We start from the raw sequence: 25,217 nt of genomic DNA on the forward strand, positions 1-25,217 counted from the left end.
GTCCCTCCAGATCTGAATTTCTGCCAAGTTCAGGAGGTTTCCAGGCCTGAGATTTTACTTCCAGCCCACTTTTACAAATTGAAACAGAAAGAAAACAAAATATGACTGCTTAGACAAAAGCACGTCCAAGGAAATACAGATTTGTGGCTTATCTGTTTAGCTAGTCAACACAAAGCTAAGCCGATAGAAACAGCTTTGAAGAAAGCAGATTTCCTTATAACTTCCACAAGACAAATTCATTCTCACAGTCACTTTTGGTGGAACACAAGCTACCCTGATTCCTCTCTCCCAGCATCCTTACCTCCTCCTCCAGTTTCACCACCTTGGCCTGAGCGTTGTTCAAGGCCTGGTCTCGGATCTCGATGTGTCTCCGCTGGTCCTCGTTGGTGGAGCGTGCAGCAGCCAGCTCTATTTCCAGTTTCTCTTTTTCCCGCTGTGTTTCCTTGTCTATGGATAAAAAAGTGATAGTTATCAATGCACAGCACTTGTCTCTGCCCAGTTTTCAGGAGTCTTTCACTCCAAGGGTGAAGGAAAGACTGCACTGGGACTCTCACAAGAGAGAGAATGCAAATCTAATGCTAAGGGGGAAAATAAAAGGACATGGCTTTCAAGGAAGAGAAGGGCCTGTAACCCTGAAAAACAAGTATGGTACCTTCAAGCAACAATGTGCCACAAAGATAGTGAGAAGGAATAGAAGATGCATCACTCAGTACAGTTACTCAGGTAATTTGTTGTGACTATGCAGATGGTTACTGAAACTTGGCACCTCCTCACCTGCAAGCTTTCAGTAGTGGAAAACAAACTGAGTAATTTTAATATCTCAGGCTGGGGAGAGAGATGGCAGACTTGTGTGCCTGAAAAACTTGTGCTCCTTTTTTCCACACCGACCTCCCAAACTGGAAGGCTGTTCTGTCCCTCCTCAGAGGAACATCCAGCAATTATCTTCAGAGGAGTCAGAAAAAAGTCAGCAATGAGAACTCCTCAGTCTTCCTCTACTGCCTGTAAAAATGACCCCCTGGGCCAGAAGTGAGGCACATACATCTGTTCTGTCACTGCTCAGAGCAGACCTGCCACCCCAAACACAGCAACTCATCCTTTTCTGCTGTTCTCCAGGAAGAGCTGGATGGTGTTGGAGCAGCAATGCTGAGTTGCAGGAACAGGGCACTGCCTTCATAAAAAAAAATAGATAGGATAAAAATAATTGGAGACTGGAGAAATTATCACACAGGGGTGTAAGGCAAAGCCACAACACAGAGCTGATGTCCTCTGTGTATGTTGCCATTCCCAGCTCAAGCCAACCAGCTCCAAAGATAACATTAACCCACTTGCTGGATACACAACCACAGAATACTCCCTGGAGTGATCTACACCCAGCACTGATGACACCAGAGAAACTGCATTCCAGAAACCAATATCCCACGACAAAGGAATGAGGACAAGGAGTGGAAGGCTTGAAAAACAGGAACGAGGTGCTGGGTGTTAGGGCAGACTGCATATGGAGTACACAGGCCCGTTTGTGCAAGCATGTGCATAACTATATTTACAGGACCACAATTACTCCCTTTCTTCTGCCAGCAAAAAGCCAGGAACAAAGCTTTAGCAACACAGAGTAGCTGAAGATTCCCTTCTGCCAGGGAATCAACGCAGCCCACACACAGGTTGCAAAACAAACCTGTCCACCAACAGCACCCAGAGCTCTGCAGAGCAAACCCTGAGCGCAGCTCAGAGCCAGACCAGGACATAAGGATAAATGTCATCACCTGCTTATTTTTTTTCCCCATCTTTTCTCAGCATTTCTCCTCCACCCAGGAATGAGCTGCTGACAGTGTGAGCACATTAACTGTACTGCAGAGACTGAGCTGCAATGAGGCAGGGTGGCATTATGCCAGCAGGTATCAGTCAGTGCTACCAGGCTGTCTGTTAATCTGGAAACGCTTGCAGAGAGGCTTTTGGAGGTTTTGTTGCAGTCTTTTCCCCAAATGAGAACTGCTTCACTTGACAAGTGCCTGCAGCACCCCTAGAAATGCTGGGACCTATGAAATGCAGCACTGTTGCTTCCATGTCCATCCAAAAGGAGAGGCCCCACAGCTTTGACCTTCCCGCCTTTCTGGGTACACCTGTGAACCTCAGTGCCCACCCAACAGAAGGAGAGACTAAACTCCTAGACTTCCCACTACCACCAGGAGTTTGGAATTCACTCCCTGACAGCCATTTCTTGCAATGCAAAGCACAAGGAATAAGCTAAAGATGACACAAAAGAGGGACACCAGCATCTGTCAGAGTAGCTGCAGTGTCTGTTGCACCACAGAAAAACTCTGTTTTGCAATTTTATTGCACTACCTTTTTATATAACAATTGGAGAAAAGTGAGCATTGTCAGAAGGGTGGAGTACACTGTGGGATGAGAGGAAAGTTGGCCCGGTGCCGTCGGCCTCAAGACATTTCAGAACAAAGGAAAAGCAGCATTTCACACCCGTCATTTTGGTTTGCCTTGTGATAAAGCCACTGCTGTGGACAGCATTCCTGACCCTCACCCAGTCCAGCAGACTACAGGAGTGTTCATCCCCTTTATTTTTGCTGAACAGGATAGGGCAGTGGCAAATTAAAGAGGAAGAGATAGGAGACCTACCAGGCTCCTCTCCCACTGGCCTTAACTCATGCCAGGACTCCTGTTAGCCTGGGAAGGTTAATTTCAAAGCTTCCAAGGAATAAAATAGGTGGATAAAATGTCATGTAAATTATGGGGTGAACACTAATTTTACAGTTTAACTGCAAATTACCTTTGCTCCAAAATCTCTAGTAAGTCCCATCAGATGAACTTTACATACTGACAGAAAAGGAACTCTTGAATCCCTCCTCCTTTCTCCACTGCCAGTTTTGGACTGCCACTGCCCTGATTTCTTTGCTGATAATTAACCTGCTGCACTGTCCTCCTTCCCAGGGTGACTGGAGCTTTCCACTGACCCATAATGGCTGTGTAACTTACTTTGTGCAAAGAGCTGAGAGATGGTTTTCCGATTGTCTTCAGATCCCTCAAACTCCTTCTCTGCCAGCTGCTTGTTGGCTGTCTCCATGCGTTCTGCAAAAATGTTCAATAAAAGCAAACTAAATAATTAAAAACTTTCAATCACTAAGTTACATCTGCTCAGGGCATTCCTGATGCTGGGGGAATGGATCTCCTAATTCTACAGCCTATCAGAAGTTGGCACTCACTTTTGAAATGTTTCTAATTATGTCCTTAAGGAAATAACACTCAATGAGACAAAAGAGGTTAAAGCTCCAAAGAAATTATTTCAAACATTTATAACACAGAAGTTTATTTTTTCAATTTATACCTTTATTTTTTCCACACAAATAAATCTCACCATGCAACTAAAAGTTTCTCTTATAATTCTCCATTAAATCTTAACAGAAGATTAAATCACTGTTGTCCAATTACCTGACTTGAGGGAATACTGTAAAACCCTACAAACAGCTTAACAGCTCTGCTGCTGCAAGCTGCTAGAAGTTTGTATCAGGCTGTGAAAATTAGAATGAAACGTTTATGCTGTGTTTTATTATGAATAAGATTATTTAACGAAGGCCTTTGTGTACAGTACTGGGAAATGTATGGCTTTACTTCCTGGATGCAAAACAATTTCTGGGAGTCTTAGTAAGAGACATGAGACAGTGAGAGCTGACAACATGCAGGACAATCAGAAGGCTTTCTTAAAAAAATTAAACTTGCAGTTTAAACAACTGTTCGTGCACCTTCAAAAATCTCAAATTGCAGATGTTTTCCACCTTCCAAACTAATGCTTAAACTTTTACCCCTGGTAAATACCACTCAACACCACTTTGCTGCCAGCCGTGGTGCTGCCTCAGCCTCTTAGCAAGAACCAGACACTAATAACATCTCACTCTGGAAAAGGAAGGGAGATCCAAAAAAACAGATGCCTACATTGATAAGGAATGACAAGACCTTCAGGAAGAACAGACACTCTGCAGTTTGTATGTCAGTGCAAAAGGGTCACTGGACAGGAAATAAAGTGAACGTGCCTGGTGTGGGATTAGGCAGTCAGCAAAACCTCTTTCCATTTCTGTAAACTGAACAAATTGTACAAATTGTCTCTAGGATATAAGACATGAGAGAATTCCAGGCTTGCATCTGGTTTATGGTATTTGGCTTATCACATGTTTCATGTCAATGAGAAACAGGCTGGAAATGAAAGACTACAGCCCTCTCCTAAACCTGTCTTTTCCATTCTCCCAGCAAGCGCTTAAAATCTCTGACTACTGAATGCACCTGAGTATCCCATCATATTCCAGTCATGTCAGACACTGAATTCTGCAGCAAAACTCTGTCCTGCCAAGTACGCATAACAATAAAAATCCCCAGCATTGAAGAATAGAAGTTTTACTTCATTTACCTCTTAAATCCCTGTTGAAATCATGAAGCCTACGAATTTCTCCTTCCAGTTTGTTTCTCATGGCCTTTTCCAGAGCATCCCGCTTAGAGGATGATTTCTCCAGGTTTTTGTACGCCTCTGAAACTTGCTGAATTTCAGTTTCCAGCTGCAGTGGAAGTGAAAACAAGCACTTATTATTTTTCACTAACAAATTTCATTCAGTCTCAGACAGGAGATTACTTTGTCTCAAGTGTTCTTTATTGAGGGAAACCTACACTTACATACTAAGTAAAAAAGTCTCAGGTCTGTGATGAATCCCTCTGTAGAAAGAGTATCAGTGGTTGAATAATTTTGCAATAAAATATGCTTATCCTTCCTTTTAGCCTTCAGTGTAAAGCTTCTCTGATCATCCAGAGCAGGAGATTCACTCCTAACTCTCCTTGCTGGGCACAGTTTGCTATGGAAGTGTGGATCCACACCACAGCAAACCCCATCAGCACTGTCTACAGCAAGTGATCAACAGGGAGGTGAAGGGAAGTGCATTTGCATCCTTCTGTCATTATCAGGAAGCTGTCAAACAATTCTCTCAAGTATTTCCTGGGCAGAAACCTTCCCAAAAAATACAACAAAATGAATATACGTCCCCGGTAAGAGGTAACATAGAGAATAATGAGTGTGGAAAGCCACACTGGTCACCTGAACTCTAAGACAGCCACACATTTTTCTGGCCCCAAACACTGCTCAGTGCAAAGGGCACAGCAAGGCCCACAGAGTCCTACATTGCCAAGTAGCATCAGCCTTTCCACAGCTGCAAGGCAAAAGCAAAGCTGACCTGCTGCACAGCTTTAAACCACTGGTCATCAAGAAGTTATTTCTGTGAGGCAGCATAAAAATACCTCCACACATGCACCTTAATGATGGGTCTCACTGGGGTATTTTCTTTTAATTGTCTTAGCATCATTTACTCTACTTGTTCCATGAAGCCAAAGGTGGCAAATAGCTGGGTCCAAATCAAGACATTAAGTTTTCATGGAAATTGTGTGGTGTTGAGAGAGGGACAAAAGGAGTGTTAGTCCCAGTCCTGCAGTACAAACGTGTTCAGTGTAGCCACAGCAGCACTACTTGCCTTGCACACTGTGCTGCCAGCCAGTTTTGTAGCAATGTCCCCTGTGCCTCCTTGAGCGACTGTGGTCTCGTGCCATCCCTAGCAGGCCCTTCCTGCAGCTCTAAAGTCTTTTTGGGAAAATGAAACCTGCTGCTATCCTGGGCAAGCTTTAACCTAACCAAGCAAGCCAAGCAGTCAGCTTCTTCAGCAGCTGAGGAGGATGGGCTTTTGAGCACGGACAATGAACTGCTGGCAGAAAACTGAAGGCTTTGATTCCATCTTCTGCCAAAGTTAAGCTGATGCCCAAAGGCACAGGACACAGACTAATCAATCTGCATACAAAACACTCTAAAGTACATAATCAATCCCTTCAGCAAACCATCCAACAGTTGCAGATTAAATGATCCCATTATGGACTAGACCAGAGATAGGAGAGTGCCTGAATTCCAAAACCACCCACCTTCTGCAGCCGGGCCACTTTCTCATAGCACCCATCCAGCTCCTGTCGTAGGGACCGGTTCTCCTCCGACAGGATTTCCACCATTTGCTGGGCCCTGGAAACGATGGCAAAAGGATCTACTTGCATCTGCTGATAGGGGGAAGGGATCTGCTGGGCCCGGGGCATCACGGAGTAGGAGTCGCCTTGCTGCTGCTGCGGGCCTAGGAAGGGCTGGCACAGTCGGTACAGATCTCCCTGATGGACTGGGTTGGACAAGAAAGGTTGCTGGGTCCGTGGCAGAATGCCAGGATCTGCCTGGCTGGGAGTCAGAGGTTGCTGGTGCTGGGAAGGGGACAGCCTGGAGGGTGGCGGAGACTGGAGCAAAGTCAAAGATCCCAGGGATGTCAAGGAAGAAGTTGGGCTGTGGTGGTGAGGTGGTCTCTGTTGTAACTGCAGCTGCACATCTGGGTTCTGCCTGGAAAACAGAGAGCAGAGGCTCCATCACAGTCATGCAGAGGAAGGTGCACAAACCTGGGGTCAAGGTGTGTAGCTCCTGTGCACAGGTCTTCCCATGCAAAAGACTCGTATGAGGCTTTCTTCAATTTTATAAGCCTGTTTTTAAAAAGCATTTCAAAATCAAATCTTTAGCAGAAAATACATTCTAAGGGCACAAATATGTTTCCCCTTAAGACTGTATTTTATAGAAATACTAAGACAAAGTGCATCAACAACTACGGGCCAAAATTATATTCATAACTTTTCTCCACGCTTTGTGGATAAAACTGCTCAACTAAGGACTGCTAGGAACAGGTTCTTTTGTTCTGGCCTTAAATGTGCCATCTGTCATCGAGAAAACAATGAATTTTCTTCTGCAAGCCAGGATACAGAGTTAAAAGCATTGGCTAAGCTTGATGCTAGTATTCCAGCACCACTGATCTGAGCTTTCTGAAATATCAACCAACAAGCTGAAGCCTGGTTCAATGAGACAAATAAAGGATCTGAAAACCAACCTAAGAATCAGAAGCAGCATTTTCATTCCAACCTGCCCCGTCCTTTGCAGTAGGTGTGTTTACTGCTCCTAACTTCTGCAGGCTGTCAAAGACACATCTAACAATCTATAACATGCCTGAGTCCATCACAGAACTAACTCCAAGCTACAACCTCTCACATTTCCCAGGCTCTGGAGATCCCCAGCTCAACTCCTGCTGCATTAGCCAAGTAAGAAATCTCTCTGAGAAGACTGTGTGGATTTATCATGCTTGGATGACCTCAGGAGGCAGGATTTGCTTTCTCCTCCAAAAACATTCAACCTTTAACTTCTCTGGATGTTCTTTATTCTAACAGTTCAAGTCCCCCCCCCCCCCTCCACGCTGCAGCCAGTCTCTTCTTGAGCACAGAGTTCAGCTCAGAGCAGACCCAGCCTGGCAGTTCAGCATGTCCTGAAACACTCCTGCTGCTCGGACAAAATTTCCCACCCTTTGGGATGCAGTTCAACCCTGCAGCTGGAAAAGCACACACTGTTGTTCCACCTGGCCAGAGCTGCTACAGAATACCCCCCTGGCTGCCTGTGCTCCCAGGAGGAACCCTGGACTCCTGCCCTGCAGAGGATGGACAGGGCAGCTCACAGCATTCCCACCACACCAGGAGCCTCGGAGGAACTGCCAACAGCGAGCAGGAAGCTGACCTGGGAACTAAAGGGTTACACAACAGGCTTCTCAGCCCAAGTGCAAACACCCAGTATCATCCTTCCTGTTCTCCAAGAAAGAAGGAATCACTCCTCATACCCATCACTCACATCTGGGCATTACTCACACCTGGCAGCAGCACAGCAGAGTTCAGCAGCTCTCAGCCCAGCACAGGGTTCACTGCTCAGCATCATGCCCCTCATGTCTCATTGCCCTGTTCCCAGCAGAGAAAGGGCATGGAAACCTCCAAGCTCCTGCTCAAATTCTCTAATGGGGAAACAAATCTAGCCTTTGTTAACTAAGAGAAAACAAAGAGTTGGTGCTCTAGCTACTGCTTCTCTCCTTCTCACATTCAGGTGACTGTGGTCCCTGCCAGCAGCATCATTTCAGGAGCTCTATTTCCCCAGAAATGATCATTTGCAGCATGAGGATTTCAGGGGTCATGCAGAACAGTGATGTGCAATTAATTTCCTCAGGAATGTTCAGTTTAGTTGCAGCAACTTGGTTCTTCCCCTCCCTGGGGGGCAGCTCTACTTATTGTTGCATTGATTTCATTAACTTTATTTGCCAGTTCTCCTAATGAAGAATGAGGCAAAACCATCACGGGCCATGCTCAAGGTCACCTGGTTTGTCTCAGGTGGTTTCCAGCTGCTTTCTTAGCTCACCCAGTTGTGTGCAGAGTTAAAACTTTGCATCCTCACAAACCACTCATCTTCCTGAGTTTATTCTTTACCTATCACCACAGCTCTGCCTTGATGCTATAATCAATTAGGGAATAACCTTACTGTGACATTTCATCTGTGATGACCTACAGAGTTAGATCAAAAAGAAATACGTTGCCAGTCTGCCTCATGGATGCAAAAAACCAATTTTCAACCTACAAAATACTCTCTGCCAGTCTGAAAACAACCTGGAGCAGTTACTCAGAGAGACTGGTCTCAGTGAGTTAATCTTATAAGCCTAATGAGGATGATTTAGATGTCAATGTTAACAATTTGAGCTATTTGACTAAAAACATCTTGTTATTCTGTCAACAGAGACCCAGTGGCAGAACCTTGCCATCCTGAGCACTAATGAAAGGAACAAAATGATGGCCAAAGAAGCACAACAGCAGCACTAATTCTGAAGGGACAGATGAACTGCCATGCCTTGTAATGATCCTTTTTTAAAAAACCTATTGTAAAGCACAACTCTAGGAAATCGTGGCTGAGTATTTCTAAACAGGATACATTTCCAAGAATTCCAGCTTCTTGGCACTCACATCCAGAGCCTCTCATAATCTTCAAATTACAGCAATCCTGTGGGCTCAAGCAAGAACATGAGAGCTTGGAGACTCTAGTTCTGTGGCATTACCAACAGCATGAGGGCTTCCAAAATGTCACACATGCATTTATATTCCCAGCAGAACGAGACAGCACAGCTCAGTTACTACATCCTACCTTTAAAAAATATATATTTAAAAGTCCTAGTAACCTCACAATGACATCAGACTTTTTAAGACCTTGCATGCAAACTTTTACATACACATTCAAAGAACTTTTTGGCATGCCCACTACTTAAAATTTTGTCATATAAAATACTTACATACATTTTGTGGGTACAAAATACCTGGCTCTGGGATTTCTTTATATTAACAAGATAATTGAAGAATTTATTTCTCCAGTAAAGCAATTTTGGGCTGAGAGAGTCAGAAAGGTGAATGAACACAATTTGGATTTTTCAAGATTTTTTAAGCCGCACTGCAAAATGTAAAAGTAAAAATGACTATTGCTGTCACCTAACAGTATTGCCAATAAAATGGTAGTAGAAAATTCCCTCCATGAGAGAATGAGTCCTCAGGTAACCCCGCAATAGTCATCAAAATTTTATCTGAACCAACCACTTCAGAAAAAATGTAGACTCTCAAAACACATATACAACGAAATTACACAATCTCCTTCCATTTGCTTAAGCATCACAGAGACCTGAATAAACCAAATGCAGAAAAAAAACCCCTCAGAGCAATTATCCCCACAAGTGTTTGGGTTTGAAGGCATAACTTTAAGGGCCACTTCTCTGTGCACCACGCAGGAATCTCTGCTCCCCTGACAGCCCCTGGCATGGATCAGAGGAACGCTCCACACAGGCCAAGTACAAACCTGGATTTATGGCTCTGCAACTACAAGGGTCACTCAGCTTTTCAGGCAGGAAGACAGAGACAGGGAGTAAGGGCAGCTCTGCAGCCATCAGGGGTGCTCAGGCTGCCAGGACAGAGGGTCACACACAAGGTCTGTGGGCAGAGCAACACAGTGGGGAGGGCAGAAGAATGAAGGGATCAGGAAAGGTCTCTGGCTCGTTAAGGTTTTTTTTAATGCCTTCCCAGCTTCTCCTGCATGTTTCGTGTTCAAGAAGCTCCAGTTCCCCTCTCTTCCCCAGCCCTCCTGCATAAACCAGGAAATGCTGACTGCGGGAGGGAGCAGGCTCCACTCCATTACACAGCCGAAATCAAACCCAGGCATTTTTGTTCTGCTGCCCAGTCATACCTGATTAGCCCCCACTTTGATGCTGCTCAGGGGAACGCAGTGCACAGAGTGATTTACTAATTATGGGACAAATTCTGCAGACCTCCCTCTCAAAAACTTTCTGTGAAGTCAATGGGATTAATCACCACAGCAGGAGCTCGGTCGCTTGGGCTCCAGATGGAGGATGGCGCTTGAATCAGAGAGACAAGGAGCTTCCCCTGTACCCAAAACTGCATCAGACAGGGGCTTCCTCTGCCCCCAAAACTGCATCAGAGACGGGGCTTCCTCTGCCCCCAAAAATGCATCAGAGACAGGGGCTTCCTCTGCCCCCAAAACTGTATCAGGGACAGGTGCTTCCTCTGCATCCAAAACTGTATCAGAGACAGGGGCTTCCTCTGCATCCAAAACTGCTCCCACTCTTGCTGTGCTGCCACAGGAGACCTTGCAGCCCCCAGGACACAGAATCCAAGGCACCCGTGCTCTGCTCTTAGACTGGAGGTTTGTTTTCACCACCAATGCTCAAGTGCAGTTGAGGTATACGGGAGGGAACAGGACCCTGGAGCTTCACACGAAGCCAGCCCTTTTCTTTAAAATTTCCAAATAACAGCAGAGATGCCTCTGGCATGCCCGGTATTTACATTAAACCAACATCATTACCAACATACACTGTTCCCAAACTTACACCGCCCAGGAGCAGGTGAGGCAAACTGTTTGCAGACTGGTTTAAACTTACCACACAGCCCATTCCTTTCCCAGACTGGGGAGGGTGAAGCATGAGAATGCTGTGAATTCCCCAATGTTTATCTTGCTCAACGAGTTTTATTTAACCGCATCATTAGGTCACCCTCAAATTCCCCCGAACAATGAGGGGAAAAACCCGCAGAAAAGGGTGTGGCTTCGGGAGCAGAGAGAAGGGGCTTTGTTTCCTTGACGCACAGTTCAAAAAATGCACACATTTACCAATCCAAATGAATCCCGATAAACGCCGAGCTGCGGCGCAGGAAAACTGGAGACTTCGAGGACACTCCTGGTGCGAGGCAAAGGCTCTCCCCGGAGCTGTTTGCCTTTAAAATCCCCACACCATCACCCAGCTGCACCTTTAGCAACATAGAAGGTTTCTTGTCTAAGTGACAGTTTCTGTTAAAGCGTGTGGGAGAGGGAGGGGAATAGAGGACTCACTCCCTTCCTTTGCTACGCTGCTCTGTAATTTATGGATTAGTCTTGCAATTGTTCTACTACTCCAGCATTTGCTTGCAAAGGAAACCTCTCCTCTGTGCAGCTATTTAGGTTAAAAAGTAACCTCATTAGATTCCCAATGCTTTGAAGACAAATTTCAGTTGCTTCCCCTACTGGAAACCTTGCCAGCTGAACCTTTCTCCTCCCCCTCCTTCCCCCCGCCATGTTCTTTCAAAGCAGCCAGGATCCATCCAATACAGACAAAAATCACCCTGTCTAGAGGAGCTGACTGTTGGCGTGTTTTCAAATACCTCTCCCTTAAACAGCAAGCAGGCTACATCTCACTGCATATAATATTATGAGTATTTCTGATGCAGCTGAACCATCGAGGAGCAGTTTCCCTGTCCCGTGTGCACAGAGGTTTGAGGCCTTTGAATTTGCAAAAACATTTGCAACGAGTTTCTACAATCATTACCCCCCTAAACCCTTTCTTCCCCTTTTCCTGGCCTCTTTATTATTTATTTAGCCAGATCAAAGGGCCTTTTCATCAGGCTTGTATGCTGCTGAAGTCATTTCAGATCACAAACAATGGTGGACAAACTCTGAAAATAGCTCCTCATAGGGCTAGGAAGGTTCTGAGCAGATTCAAACTCCCTAAAGCTCAGTTTCTGCTCCCAAATACTGACTGGTTTCTTCGTGCTCCCCTCAAAATGTGCAAACACAAATGCACAGAGACCTCTCCATTTACATCCTCCTGTAGCTCCTCTGAATTACCCTTTTAGCTTCAAAATGAGGCCAAAATCATTACACCAGATCCCACCTGGTGTCAGGCAGAGACAAGGTGGTATGGGAACAGGTAAAGTAAAGCTGGGGTTTTAGCCCACCTTAATAAAACTTCATCTTCCCACATGGACATCAGTGTTTGGCTTAAGCCAAATCCAGCTCCTTATCTAGAGGGAACCAGAACAGGCTGAGATTTCAAATGATGCAAGAAAAATGAGCAAAAGCTGGACAAGCAAATCTGGGACGGGGCACATAGCATACACCATTTTCCTTTCCCACACTTCAGTCCACTGAAATTAAAATTTTAAAAACTCTACAGGAAGCTCAGAGGTGATTTTTGCTACCTGCACTGTTGTTGCTTTCATTCACTTTCTCCTTTCCTATGTGATGCAGTTTTAAGAAAAATCTTTGTCTGGCAGATGTAATTAAAGTACAGCTTAAGTCTTGCAAAAAGCAACTGCAAGTTTCTACAATTAATCACACCGTAACTTTGGCTTTTGTAGCAAAGCTTTTGTGAGGCTCTGGAGCCTCAGCATTAAACTTCCCCATACCATAAAATCGAGTTGGCTTGGTTTGGATTTTTTTTTTTTTTTTTTTTTTTTGGTAAAAAAGAGTCAGGCCTTGGTAACAGTCCTTCCAGACAGTCTGCAGCTGAACACAATGTGTCATCTCACATAATGAAGATGGGGTCTTTGCTGAAGGAACACCTGCCTCAGGAGTGACGGTGATGGACTGAGTGTTATATTGTCTTTCCCTACGTGGCTGTGACGGGGTTTGTTTTAAGGTCTTGCTTACCTGACTGACCCATACTCAGGGGGATGCTGATACCTCATCATAGGCCCATCAGATCTTCCCTGCTGGCTCATGCGATGGTCACTATAGAAATGCCCCGAGTCCTGAGGTTTGCAGTTCATAGACGGGGTGGACACGTTTTTGTAAGGATACTCTGGGGGAGGCCCCCGCTGCTCCATTCCTTTCATGCTGGCCTGGGAAGGGGGCTGCACCGAGTTCTTGTAGAACTCATTGGAGCCAGAATTTTTGTAAGGGTCGCTAGACTGCTGGGGAGAGAGGGGGGACAGCGGGGAGAGCGGCGCGCTCGTGACGGGCGCGTGGGCCTTGACCCCACTGGTGGCCAGGGACAGCTGCATCAGCCTCTCGCTCAGGGAGCGCACGTGGCCTTGCTTGAGGTCCTTCAGTCCTTCGTCCTGGTGCACCTTCCCCGGGCTCACCCGCTGCACCGTGGGCCGCCCTTCAGTCCTCATCTTCTGGTTGGTGACGCCCGTGACGTAGAAGGCCGCCCCGACGCTGGCGTGCGGCTGGCCCCGGAAATACTGCGACTGCACCTTGGCCTCCTCGTAGGTCGGGAGGTCCTCGCTGTTCTGGAGCCGCGGCGACAGCTGCTTCTCCATGATGCTGTTGTCCACCTGTATCTCCTGGCCCTGGGGCTCCTGGCGGGCAGCATGAGTCACGAGCTGGTGGTCCTGGGAGCTCAGCCCTTCGTTCTGAGAGGCCGGGCTGCCAGTGCTGCTGAAAGGGGGGGCATTCCCTGTGGCTTGCTGGTGTAAGGCGAGAAGGTTGCGGTTGTCATTTGGGTTCCCGTATCGGAGCTGCTCCTGCAGCAGGCGCTGTAAAACTGTCGTAGCTGCTTGCTCTTCTGAATTCCTCATCTCAAACTGTGGTGCCTTTTGGGTGGAATGTAGAAGCTGCCCTTGACCTAAGGAAAGGAGACACGGTTATTAGCGCCTGAGTGGATCGGGCAAGAGATATTCAAGAGCAATGGCTTGAAATACAGAAAAAAAGCAGGTTAGATTACCAAAGGTTCCCGTAACAATGGGGGTCATCAAGGCCCTTGACCTAAGAAGGACTTGCATGCCCGGGGGGCAAAGCCTTAGAAAGGTGATGAAAGGTGACTTGAAAGTTTATAGGCAAATCAATCGACTGCAAGCTGTAGGGATGCATGCCAAATACCTCAGACAGCATCTTGGGCAAAAAAGAGACGTGGAATTCACAGGATGATGGTAAAAATGCCTGAAACCTGTTTGCTTTATACTTAGAATTACCAACAGTGAAATACACTTCCCATATTTGTAGGCAGACAAGGATTAAAGTGTGGAATCAGCAACTTGTCAGTTTTAAGGGAAAGAAAAAACAAAAAAGAGGCCCATTGAGATAGCGTATGGTTCAAAAGAAGTAAAGAAATCTCTTAGCTTAGATACAGCAATTAATGAATACCTAGTTAGCCAACAGGTTTTCAGAGTTATGAAGCACCCAGAGTGAGATCAGCACCTATTCTCCCTGCTGCAGAAAACCCCAGGCACGGTGCAAGTGAGGACTCAGGAACTTCCTGCTATACAAAGGCAACCAAATCCTCACACATCTAAATATCCTCAGCGGAATGCATGCAAATGCAAGGGGAGGAAAAAGAGTTGTCTGATCTAAGGAACAGAAAAAGACCTCTGAGTGGCAGGAAAAAACACTTTGTCCCAATGAGAGAAACACAAAGAGCCAATGTCAGGCACATCCTAAGTACAGATTAAGCCAGTGACCAACAGCAATTACGTTTTGCTCAGTCTGCCAGTGGAGTCAAGAGTGTGTCATGGAAACTCAGGCCCACTGGCCTTGCATGAGTTGAAGCATCAAAAATTAATGATACCTTTGAGACATGTAACTGAAAGCAGAGCTACTTTTGAGCTAGAACAGCTCAGAATAGGGAGTAAGCCTTACCCGCTGGCCAAGCTGTGGCTCTGCCCTGACAGCAGAACACGTGTTGGTGTTCTAGCATTTTACTTTGACACCTTTTTTCTGTATAACATTGTCCCTTTGCAGAAGGTAACTTGCTCCCAACAGTTTGTTCTGCGGCAGAAGCAGGAATCAGGAGGCCTGAAGGGTCTGCTTTGTGCTGCATGTCCACAATCTCCCTGTTTGCTCCCTCAGGCCAGCCAACCCCTGCAACACAAGGACTCACATGGAGCAGACAAAAACCCTTTGCAAACCTTAATGAAGAGAAAGTTAAAATCCACCTCATTCCAGGCTGCTCACCACTGCAGGAGTTCAGGCCCTGTTAGCTGACCTGGAATGTGACTCCTCTGAAATCCTGTTTGAAGTGGCACATACCTTTGTCCTTCACTTGGAGCTCCCTGGTAAGGAGGAGCAGTTCTGCCACATGGGGGGACACACTCAGCTTTCCTCCTGCAAATCCAAGATCTCCACTCAGAGATGGCTTCAGGCTCCTCTTCAGCAGGCCAGATCACTTGATACTCTCCTCGCTCCCAAAATAACTCTGAGGGAAGCATTAAAAACATCATTTTAATCAGTACATGAGACCCTAGAAATAATAAACCTTGGCCCATATTTCAGATATTCCTTTTGTAGCTTCTTGTTTTCTCCCAGAGCCCAACAATTTTGATCTCTTTAGGATGAATGAACCCCCATGTCCCCAGCAATCTACTCCAGCTGCTGCTTTAATCATGACCATTTCTGCTCCAAGATTAAATGTTGCCAAGTAATGCTTTGTCCCATCTGTGCCTCCAAGTGAAACAGTGATTAAAACCCGCTAATTCTTTAACTCCATTGTTTTACTTTTTGCTCAGAATGAAAGCTGCAGCACAGATGAGGATGTCCTATGCTAATGTCTCCTTTGTCAGTGGTGCTGAGTATTTTGAACTGTGTCATGTCAGCAGAAATCCTCTGCTGGACAGTGACAAGGTGAAATGCTTGATCAACTTCAACACACCGTGCCTCAGAAATAACTGTGAGAATGATCAGTTTGTGAATATTAGCTTTATTTTACAGACTGGGAAAGTCAGGGGAAGAAAAGGACACTGACAGAGTTTATGCCAGAAATACACAGCAGAGCACAGCTCTAATTCCCAAAACGCTCTTTAATTATGGTACTTTTCTCTTTCAGAATATGAAGCAGTAAAGAAACTTTAACCATTGAGGGGAGAAGCAGGAGAATACAGAACAATGTCTATTTAGGCATTGTTACAAGAAGCAGTTCCTGAAGGTGTCCTAAAGAAAAAAACAAGCAATGCAAAAGATGTGGAACATATTTGTGCACTCAGTGTGTTCATACTTAAAGGAAAGGCAATGAAAACAGAACTAATGAAACTAAAAATATTCATTGATATGTATAATTTAACTTAATTTCCTGGAATGTTGCAAAAAATAAAGTGAACAGATGTAGTGAAGGAATGCAGACATGGATACTTCTGTCTCTGACTTATTACAGCACAAATCCACACCCAACAAAAACTATCTCAGATCTGCAAGTTAAATACTTGAGGTGTCAACAGCAATTTCAAGGCACATGAACAATATCTAAGGAGAGAACAAGGCAGTGTTGTGTGGTGTGGTACTTCAAGATGGTGGTTGAAAAAAGCAGCTAATGTCAAATTCTTAACTGGTGACTTAGCTCAAGAGGGATATATTGAAAGCAGCTGCCAGCAAATATGCAGTAAAGAACCTTTAAACCAGGCATTAAAGATAGCAGATAACTAGAGCAATTTCTAGCCTCTTTTCCCAGTGTTGCACAACAGAAGTTAAGGATTCCTCAACCCCCTCACACCAGAATCATCACTGACTCTTCTTTATTTTTTTAAACCAAGCTGCCCTGAGCAACCTTTTTATTAGAGCATAAAAAGGCTTTTATTATGCAATATGATGCTGCCTTTCCACCCAAAGATTTCTTTTGTCTCAACTGGAAAAATCTAAGGAGGTGGAGGGGGCTTGTTTATTTTTTTTAATACAAAGATACAACCCAGCTTGAGACTCTGCCTCTCTGCCTTAAAGATTTTTTTTTTCAACAGACAAATCCAATCTGTGCATGTTTAACTCCTTCAAATGCTCCAGGAACCATTTCACACGCAGAGCTTCACTCCTCAGCACTACCAGCTCATTCTGCTGAGCTGATGGAGGGAGGGCACAGTTCACATTGAAAACATTTGCCAGAACTGAATACTACTAATTTTAGTGTGGGTGTAAACAAGAAATCAACCTGGAAATCCAAAGCAAAAGGTGGGCTGAGATACAACATAAGGATATTCTGGCCAACAAATCCACTTTATTTAAATACTGACTTCTAGCCTTTTTTTTTCCAGTTTTATCCCATTATTTTTATTAACAAAGAAAATCTTGTGCAACTAATTTGGGTGGCAGCATTTCTGGAATCTGCTTTCTGAACAGGCTGGAAACTCCTGGCAGAACTAGTGAGTTAACTTTTCTATTAACTAAACACAAAAATGAACAGTACTATCGGTGCTGAAGCCCATGTGTTATTTATTTGGACACCAAACTCTGTTTGTGTCAGGCTCTTCCAGCAATTTCGGTTTTCAGTGTGCCAAAGATGGAAATTAGTGAGATGCACTGGAAAAGTTGTTATGATAGAGCTGGAAGGAAATTGGGAAGGTTCTGTAGATACTTTAAACTGACATATTTGGGGGTTTAGCCTACACCTATTATGATGGATAGGCTGAAATCAGACTGCCAACAACTCTGCCAAACTGTATGGATTGGATAGTGCACTCTCCATTGCCACAAAGCCCAGAAACACCTTCTCCAGTGGAGGAGAAATCAGGTTTAGATCAAATCTCATCCAAGGAACCACGGTGAGATTTCCCAGGCTGAAGCAGTTTTGCAATTTGCTCCCAAGCATCGCAGCTCTATCATCTTCCACCTCATTCTAACCTCTGGTCTGAAATTACTCCTGGTAACTTGAGGGAAAAGCTCTTGAGGAAACATCAGAACCTAGAACTGGTAGAACTAACACAGGAATTGCAAATAGTGCTGCACCATGATGAGATCAAGAACGGGCATAAAAGGGGGTAGTGTAGGTACTATTTAAGGAAGAAAAGCCTCATGTTTGCAGGGCATTGTGTAAAAAACCCAGTAGCTGAAGCTTCTGTCTTAAACATCATGTAATTATGCACAGGAACCTTGCCAGTCCCTCGTGAGGAAGGAAGATTAATGAAGAATTTAAAATGATAATACTGCCAGGCTGTAGGGAACCAAAGCAGCACATTTCTGTACAGCATGCAAATATTTTCCAGCATTATAAAAATAAACAAGCTTAGACAAGTGAGCGACTCACCACTGTTTGATGAGTGGCTCTAACGCTATAGCTCAATTAACCTGCATGGAGCAATAATAACCTCACAAGCAAAGAGAAGCATCTTTCTTTAGCTTGTGAAACGAAGAGGAATGCAAGAGTCCCTGTGAGGACAGCCTGTGCATACTTGCCCAGAATTACTGCTTAGCCAAGGAGCTAATTAGCTTACACATCAGGTGGGATGGGAACAGGTTCACCACCTCATCAGGGCTGAAGTACAGTTAAGCACTTTCAGTTTTACTCCGAAGTTTTGTGTCACTCACACCTGAAACAATCCAGTGACAGACTTCAAACTCCAGCTGCAAATTCTGCAAAGTAATTCTGTGGTTTTTCTTAAAGGATGTGCTCGTGATACTGCCCATCCTGGTTGGCAGCAGGGGATGGGATGCTATCAGGTAGATGAGGTTTTAGGCTGGTTTTTTAGGTGCAGGGTTACCTTCAGACAGACCTGCACTCTATAATAGAGGAGGGGACATGAAACAGAGACAGTGTGGACAGGACCAGCTGTGAGGTCCCCGGGCAATGCTCCCATGCTGAGTCACCCCCTGGGTAATGGAAACACTCCGCTGCTCCATGGCCCACGCAAACCCCGCAGGCTGATCCCTGATCCTGCAGAATTCACTCAGCCTGGGTGTCTCCAAGATCACTGGAACTGTGGTTGTTCTGCACACACACTCACTCTGAAGTGGCTGGGAGAACCAGGGACTCAGAGGCGAGGTCTCAAATTATTCAATGAATACTGCAGGTTATCACTGAATGCTCTTTGCTTCCTCTCAGTCCTACCCGAGGAAGAGGAGGAGGAAGGGAGGGAACACACATCAGGATAGTCCTGGAGAATAAATGTTCCCAACGTCTGGCGCCAACACCCAGACCTGCAAGGCAGCACTCAGCAAGTCCCAGCGCTGTGAAAGCGCTTTAGCACCTGCTCCTAACCAAGAGGAGGTTCCAGACTCCAACCATAAACACCTCCCCAGCTCCCATTCAGCCCTCCCGGCCCTGCCTGCCTCCATCTGCTGCCTGTGGCTCAGGTGATCCCGGAGGGTGGCACCGAGCAGGTGCATGGAGTGCTGCCAGCATTACTCATCTTCATTCCAGAAGGGCAGAGTCACCGGGCAAACAAGAAAAACTTCCTTCTTTTAACGAAAAACAAGAACAATGTCACCCGGAGGGGGGCAAATAAGATGCATACCCATTGTATTAGATCATCGGGCTACAGCAACGAGAGGCCACGAGAACAACCAAAGACTGGTCCCAGTTTTAACAACTCTCCCAGTCAAACTGAGTCCACCTGAGCAAGGCTTAGACTGTCCCTAACCCTAGCCCTCAAACACTCATGCCACTGGGACCAGGCACAGGGAAGCCTGGCAGGCCTGAAGAAAAGGGAGTGAGTTGCTTGGCCTGGCTGGAGAAAAATAAGTCAAGACATCAACATGGGAAGATCCCCTCTAAATAACATCTCAAAGGAAAAAACTGAGAAGACCTTACTTGACCTTTGAATTACTGCTCCCCTCACTAAAAAGTATCAATTTCTTCACAGGGAAGTTCCTATAATCTTCACCAACATAATTTAGGCTTTATATTACAAAGGAAAAAAAAAAAAAAAAGAGAGAAGAATAAACACTTAGAAAGCCCGGTATAAATAGGAATGTGTCATGGCTTTTAAGCATTTTGAAAAGAATGCTATGGAATTTCAAGTTCCTCCATAAAATTTTAGAAGTCACAGGGGCAGGAGGATTTATTCTGAATATACCAGTCTAATAGGAAAACCAGCTGTTTTTATTGAGAATATTTCTTCATGAAGACATCCCACCACTCAATTACTTAAACTGTTACGCAGCACCACCTAACACTGCTCACGCATCTGCAGAGTCACAACGCTTTATGGGCAGGTACTGCCACTTCTGCATAATTAGTGAAACACAAATTCCAGCACAGGCAATGGGAGCTCTGCTACCAACTCCAGAAAGGCCAAGATCTCACCTTTTAGACGTCCTCTTGCTAAAACCAGCTCAAGCTCAGGCAGCTTTAGCCACACCAGGTCTCATTTCAGAGGCTGCCTCCCAGCACAGACCGAGCAAGATTCATCTGCTTGAAACTTCGCAGATTTCCAGTAATTATCCTTGCAGAGCTGGGGGATTGCTGCAAGCCCAAGCCGCAGTTTTAATTCAACATCAAGCTTTGTTTTGTCTTTTGCGAATGCTCCACTTCTCACTGCTGCTGGCACTCAGGCAGCGCCCTACTTCTGTCGTCAGCAGCCCCTGTCCCACAACTATCCCAACTATGCCTCAGCACCAGTTTCATTGCATTGTGTGGTTTCTCCATTCCTTCCCTGATTTAGTCCAGGCCTCTCCTCGGGGCTCTCAGATAATGAAAACCATGTGAGAGTAAAATGTAATCTTCAAACACGCAAACCAGTTTCATGTGCATTATCAGAAGGGAGCAAAATGTTGACAGTGCATCATTTGTCCCTACAGATAGGATCAGACTCTTTTAATTGCTGCTGAGATAAAACAAAAAAAAAAAAAAAAACAAACCCAAGATTGGAATCACCATCCACATTAAAAATAAAGTCAAAATTCGAACCTAAAAGCTTAAGCACTCCTGAAAACAATGGAAATATTATCCCTAAACAGATATATCCATTTTGTGCCACCTTAAGGTAGTTTTTCCTCATATGTCAGTTGTGACATCCTGAAAATTTATATCATAAGTTGACACAAATAAAAAAATGTAGGTGGAGGAGGATGCAGGGAAGAAAACAACCACTACGGCCTAACTTTAGCATGGAATTTTCTGGCTTTTCCTAGCAATACCACAATTTAAACTATTTTAAGCCCCCATATGGAGGAGCTCTTCTTATTTCAGAAAGCAGTTTCACAGAATTTAACGGGACTAACCACAGAATCCGGAAAGCAGGCAGGCATGGCCCCTCCTTTGGTCTAAGGGCTGCTTTTTGTTTCCTTTAGAAAAAGAAACAGCTAAAATACAGGTAACCTTGCCAGTTGTCAGTCACAGATGCTGTGGCCCACAGAAGGGCACAAACCTAGTGCAGTACTGGGATAGCCCAACACCACCAAGAGATCTCAGCAGGTACCACGGGTTAAAAATATGAATTAAAAGTAAAACCCTACAGAAGATCCAGCCCACTGCATTTTAGACAGCAAGGATGTTATAAAAGTGGTTTTGGTGTTGTTCTTTTATCATAACCACATGGGCTTTTCATGTGCACCTTGTAAAAAACCTTTAATTACCTATAAGATGATTAATTGAGCCTCACCACCACACTGGGAGGAAGATATTACTCCATTCATTTTAGCACAGTGATGACTGGCTAAGTCCTGGCCTACATTGATGTTTTTTGTTGCCACAACTATGTCACTCAGGGAATTGATTTCTTTCAATGCAAGTATTCCAGCAACCACTCTAAAACAGATGCAGTTACAGTAGGAAATAATTTGTTTTAGGTGTATTGCTTAGGAAACCTCATGTAAACCACACCAGCACAACTTCTTCCTTGCTAATATAAACTCCATCACTGCTAGAAAGATTTTCTGTAGTAACAGGAGCAGCAAGCACAGATTCTGCCTAAATGGATCAAGGATGTTGGCATCCCAGGACTTGTGCAAGCAGAAGGCAGAGGAACCTTCTGAGTGTTTCCTACAGCTGGAGAAGATACTTCTGCAAAGGATCCTCAGCAGCTGCAGAAAAATAGTTAAAGATTTAGAGCTCTAATGAACAAAATGAACTTCATGGAGTGCACAGAAACCAGAGGTAACACATGGATCCTTGAGCACAAATCCAAGGTGATTAACCTTCCCTGCTCCCACTCAGAGCTCAGTCAATGCCAGCAGGGCTGGTGCAGGAAATGCATTCAGCTCTCCCCTGCCTGAGGAATGCAGTGCCAGGGCCTCTCCAGGCTGCTGTCCTGGGTCTCCCAAGGGAACACATCCTGCAGTTTGCCTCCCCCAGCACCACCCTGGGCCCTGATCTCCATCCCAGCCTTTTGAGATTGCTCCATGGAAGCATCCCTTCAAACCCCCTGAGCAGCAGGGGATGGGGCCAGCAGTTTCCCACACACAGTTTCTATTGCCATCCCTACTCCCCCAAATCAGAAATCCACTGGGCTTTCAACACATGCTAAATCCACTCTTCCCCCCAGGGGTGCTAAGCTTTTTTTATTGCTTTTTCTTTTTTTAAAGGAGATCCAAGTGCTCCACACCCAATCCCAATTCAACAAGAGCAAAAGCTGCTCTTGTCCATGTAATTTTGGAGTGCTCTTTTCTGCCCGCTCTCCACGGATCCCTGATCTTACCCAAAGGAAGGGTGGAACAGGCTACATAATGGCTCTTAGGCGCTTCAAGCTTCATCATTGTACAGTAAAAAGCATTCCAAATTTGTTTTTACCCAATACAAACATCAGCACTCAGCTGTGATGACTCCAGAAAACTCCAGATTACCACCTCCTCGTGCACCTCCACAGGCTCTCCCAGGATCCCAGACTGGTTTGGGTTGGAAGGGACATTAAAACCCATCTCATTCCAACCCCCCGGCACAGGCAGGGATGCATCTCACACTGGTTTTAAGTTCTGGCTCTCCAAAAATACAGAGGAGGTTTCAGCTTTGTTTCTTTTCAAAAAGACAATGGGAAAACAAGGAAGATATGTTTTCCCAAGCCCCACAACAAGACAGGCTAGCCCTAGTATGAAGCAATCAAATTTGTTTCAGCTGAACACAGAACAACCCAAATTAGAACAGCAGGAAAAGTCCACCAAACCCTGATGGGAACAAAGTCACTGAAATGTGGAATTACTTTCCTTGAGGGTTACAGTAAATAATCCTAATATATTAAGTAATTCTTTCAAAAACCAAGTTGTGTAGAGACACAAAACATTTTAAAAAAATATTTCTGTGACACAACTCTCAGACAAGGTCTTACAAATGCTAATTAATTCATTAAACAAAATCCTAAACTAGTTTAATTCATAAACATTCATATAAGAGAACTGTTCAACAACATCTTAGTCTACTATTAGACACTGTAAGTGCTTTGCTAATACAAATAAGCCTTCAAAAACCAATTTTATTGAATCAGTGAACTTTTTTGTCATTTACACAAAGTCTGGTTCTATACTGTGACCAATACTGGTGGAACCTTATATAGCCCAACAGTTTTTACTGAGGAAAATGACCAAAGGCCTCTCCAAACTCCCAAGGAATTTCAAATATTTCGTATTAAAAAAAAAAAAAAAAAGGTTATTTTAAGCTGAGACACAACCAAACTAGACAAGAGTCATTCTCAGAGAGGACGAGAAAGTAAAAAAGCAGCAAGTATGAATGGCAGCATTTATCTCTGAAGCCCTTCTGCAGGACCAAGAATGCAGACTGCCTGCCACGAAGAGAGGAGACGCTCAGCTCTTGGGAACAGGAGGGAGCCCTCACTTTTCCAGGGCCAGCCAAGCCCTATGGGAGCTGCCCACGACAAGGGATGCCACATCCTACAACCACCACGAAGGATGGCCACAGCTCCATCCCCAGGCACCAGGGGAGGCTCCAACACACGTTCTGTTCTTCCTGCACCTAAGCCAAGCACCTCACACAAACCTCTCCACTCTACGAAGACAAGATTTTAAAGAAGAAGAAGAAAACTTCCTTTTTTTTTGAGAAGTTTGTTTCCATAGGCCTTTGAATTCTGTTCACAGGGGTTTTTTTTATTTATGATACTTCATTTTCCATTCCTATTCACTCCTCAGGCACCGAGCTCCCGCTGACATCAAATGTCTGGTTTGCCCTGAATGGCCATTTATACACAAGTAAGTTTCAAATCTATTCTTACTTTAAAAATTTCATCCAAGTGTCCATGTAAACACAAATTCCATCAACCACGAAAAACTCCTTTCACTTACAGGCATAGCAGGCAGTAAGAAAAGATTCAATTACATATTTAAAAATTAATTGCTCCTAGAAACAACTTCACACTAGTTTTTCCCAAAGTTGTTGGATCTTTTTTCTGTCTTGAAGACAACATTTCAAGGCTACTCTGGAGAGCCAGGTAATACGCAAAATTTGGATATTTGCTGACTTCAGAGTTCTCCATACAGCCCATTACTTTCACATGGACACAATCCCAGTCTCAGATCTGTCCAAAGCATGAACCTTTTGCAAAGACTGAAGGCATGGCCATGGAGGCTGCAGGATGAAGTTCTTCCTGTGGCCAGCACTGCATTCCAGAGCTGTTTGGGAATACACTCTCTCCTGTATAAAAGGGTTTAACAACTCCTGCAGCCAGACTGGACTCACAGGGCAGGTATGTGCCTGCTCTTTCATAAAAGACAATGATTTAAATCTACAATATGATGCTGCTGCCACATATGGGGCACGTGCACAGGGAGGATCAGGCACAAGGGTATGTGGAAGTCTAACCTAGAAAGTAACTACTCGTCAGAAAGTAAGAGAAGCAGAGAATTCCTGAAAGCAATGAGCTTAGAGAAATGGGTTGTGGCCCAGATTCAACACAATGGACTAAATCACTTTGACAAATCCTCTAGTGCTTCCTGAAAGTGTATAACCCCAGCAATAGGCAGTTTGGAACACTTCTATGAGGAACCAAGTCCTCTCTTGTATTTCAGTGGACAGAAGAGGAGAAAGAGAGCCCTGGACCTTATTGCCAATCCCCAAGAATGGCTGTTCTCACACTTTTATAAACACTTGGTCTCCATGGAAGGGGGATACCTAGCAGCAAACATTGGCAACCAAGGACATTCCACTCCCACTATATTGTCCACAATAGCAAGGAGGAAAAAAAAAATCCATAAGGCTGCTTTGATTAGGAACCCCTTGAGAGGACTTCTTCAAAAGTGAGTGTCTGAAAATACCTTGAACTGTGGGAATGTGCAACGACAGCCAGATGGGGGAAAACAGGCATCTTACTTTATTCTGAAAGCATTTACACTTCAGCCCAAAGTGGGAACATCTATTAATCCAAGAACTTTTTGCCAAGAACAAGGTCATAGTTTTCTTTTTAATTCACAACAGAAC

At 44.8% G+C, this 25,217-nt stretch overlaps 1 protein-coding gene across 3 annotated transcripts in view; it reads right to left on the reverse strand.

The window, feature by feature from the left end:
• The window catches only part of AMOT (angiomotin), a 57,723-nt gene that overhangs the window by 17,234 nt on the left and 15,272 nt on the right, over positions 1–25,217 (reverse strand). For 2 of the 3 annotated variants that reach the window (XM_032123694.1, XM_032123692.1), the window contains exons 2-7: positions 15,191–15,356; positions 12,872–13,790; positions 5,953–6,406; positions 4,409–4,553; positions 2,986–3,078; positions 302–447 (exon numbers count right to left, since the gene is read on the reverse strand). In XM_032123694.1, coding sequence (XP_031979585.1) covers positions 302–447; positions 2,986–3,078; positions 4,409–4,553; positions 5,953–6,406; positions 12,872–13,743 — 1,710 coding nt within the window. In that variant the 5' untranslated portion in view covers positions 13,744–13,790; positions 15,191–15,356. Of the gene's footprint in view, positions 1–301; positions 448–2,985; positions 3,079–4,408; positions 4,554–5,952; positions 6,407–12,871; positions 13,791–15,190; positions 15,357–20,162; positions 20,307–25,217 lie in introns of those variants that run through there. The other variant, XM_032123693.1, reaches the window with a different exon arrangement.

The sequence above is a fragment of the Corvus moneduloides genome, chromosome 14 (assembly GCF_009650955.1).
Source record: "Corvus moneduloides isolate bCorMon1 chromosome 14, bCorMon1.pri, whole genome shotgun sequence".
NCBI lineage: Eukaryota > Metazoa > Chordata > Aves > Passeriformes > Corvidae > Corvus > Corvus moneduloides.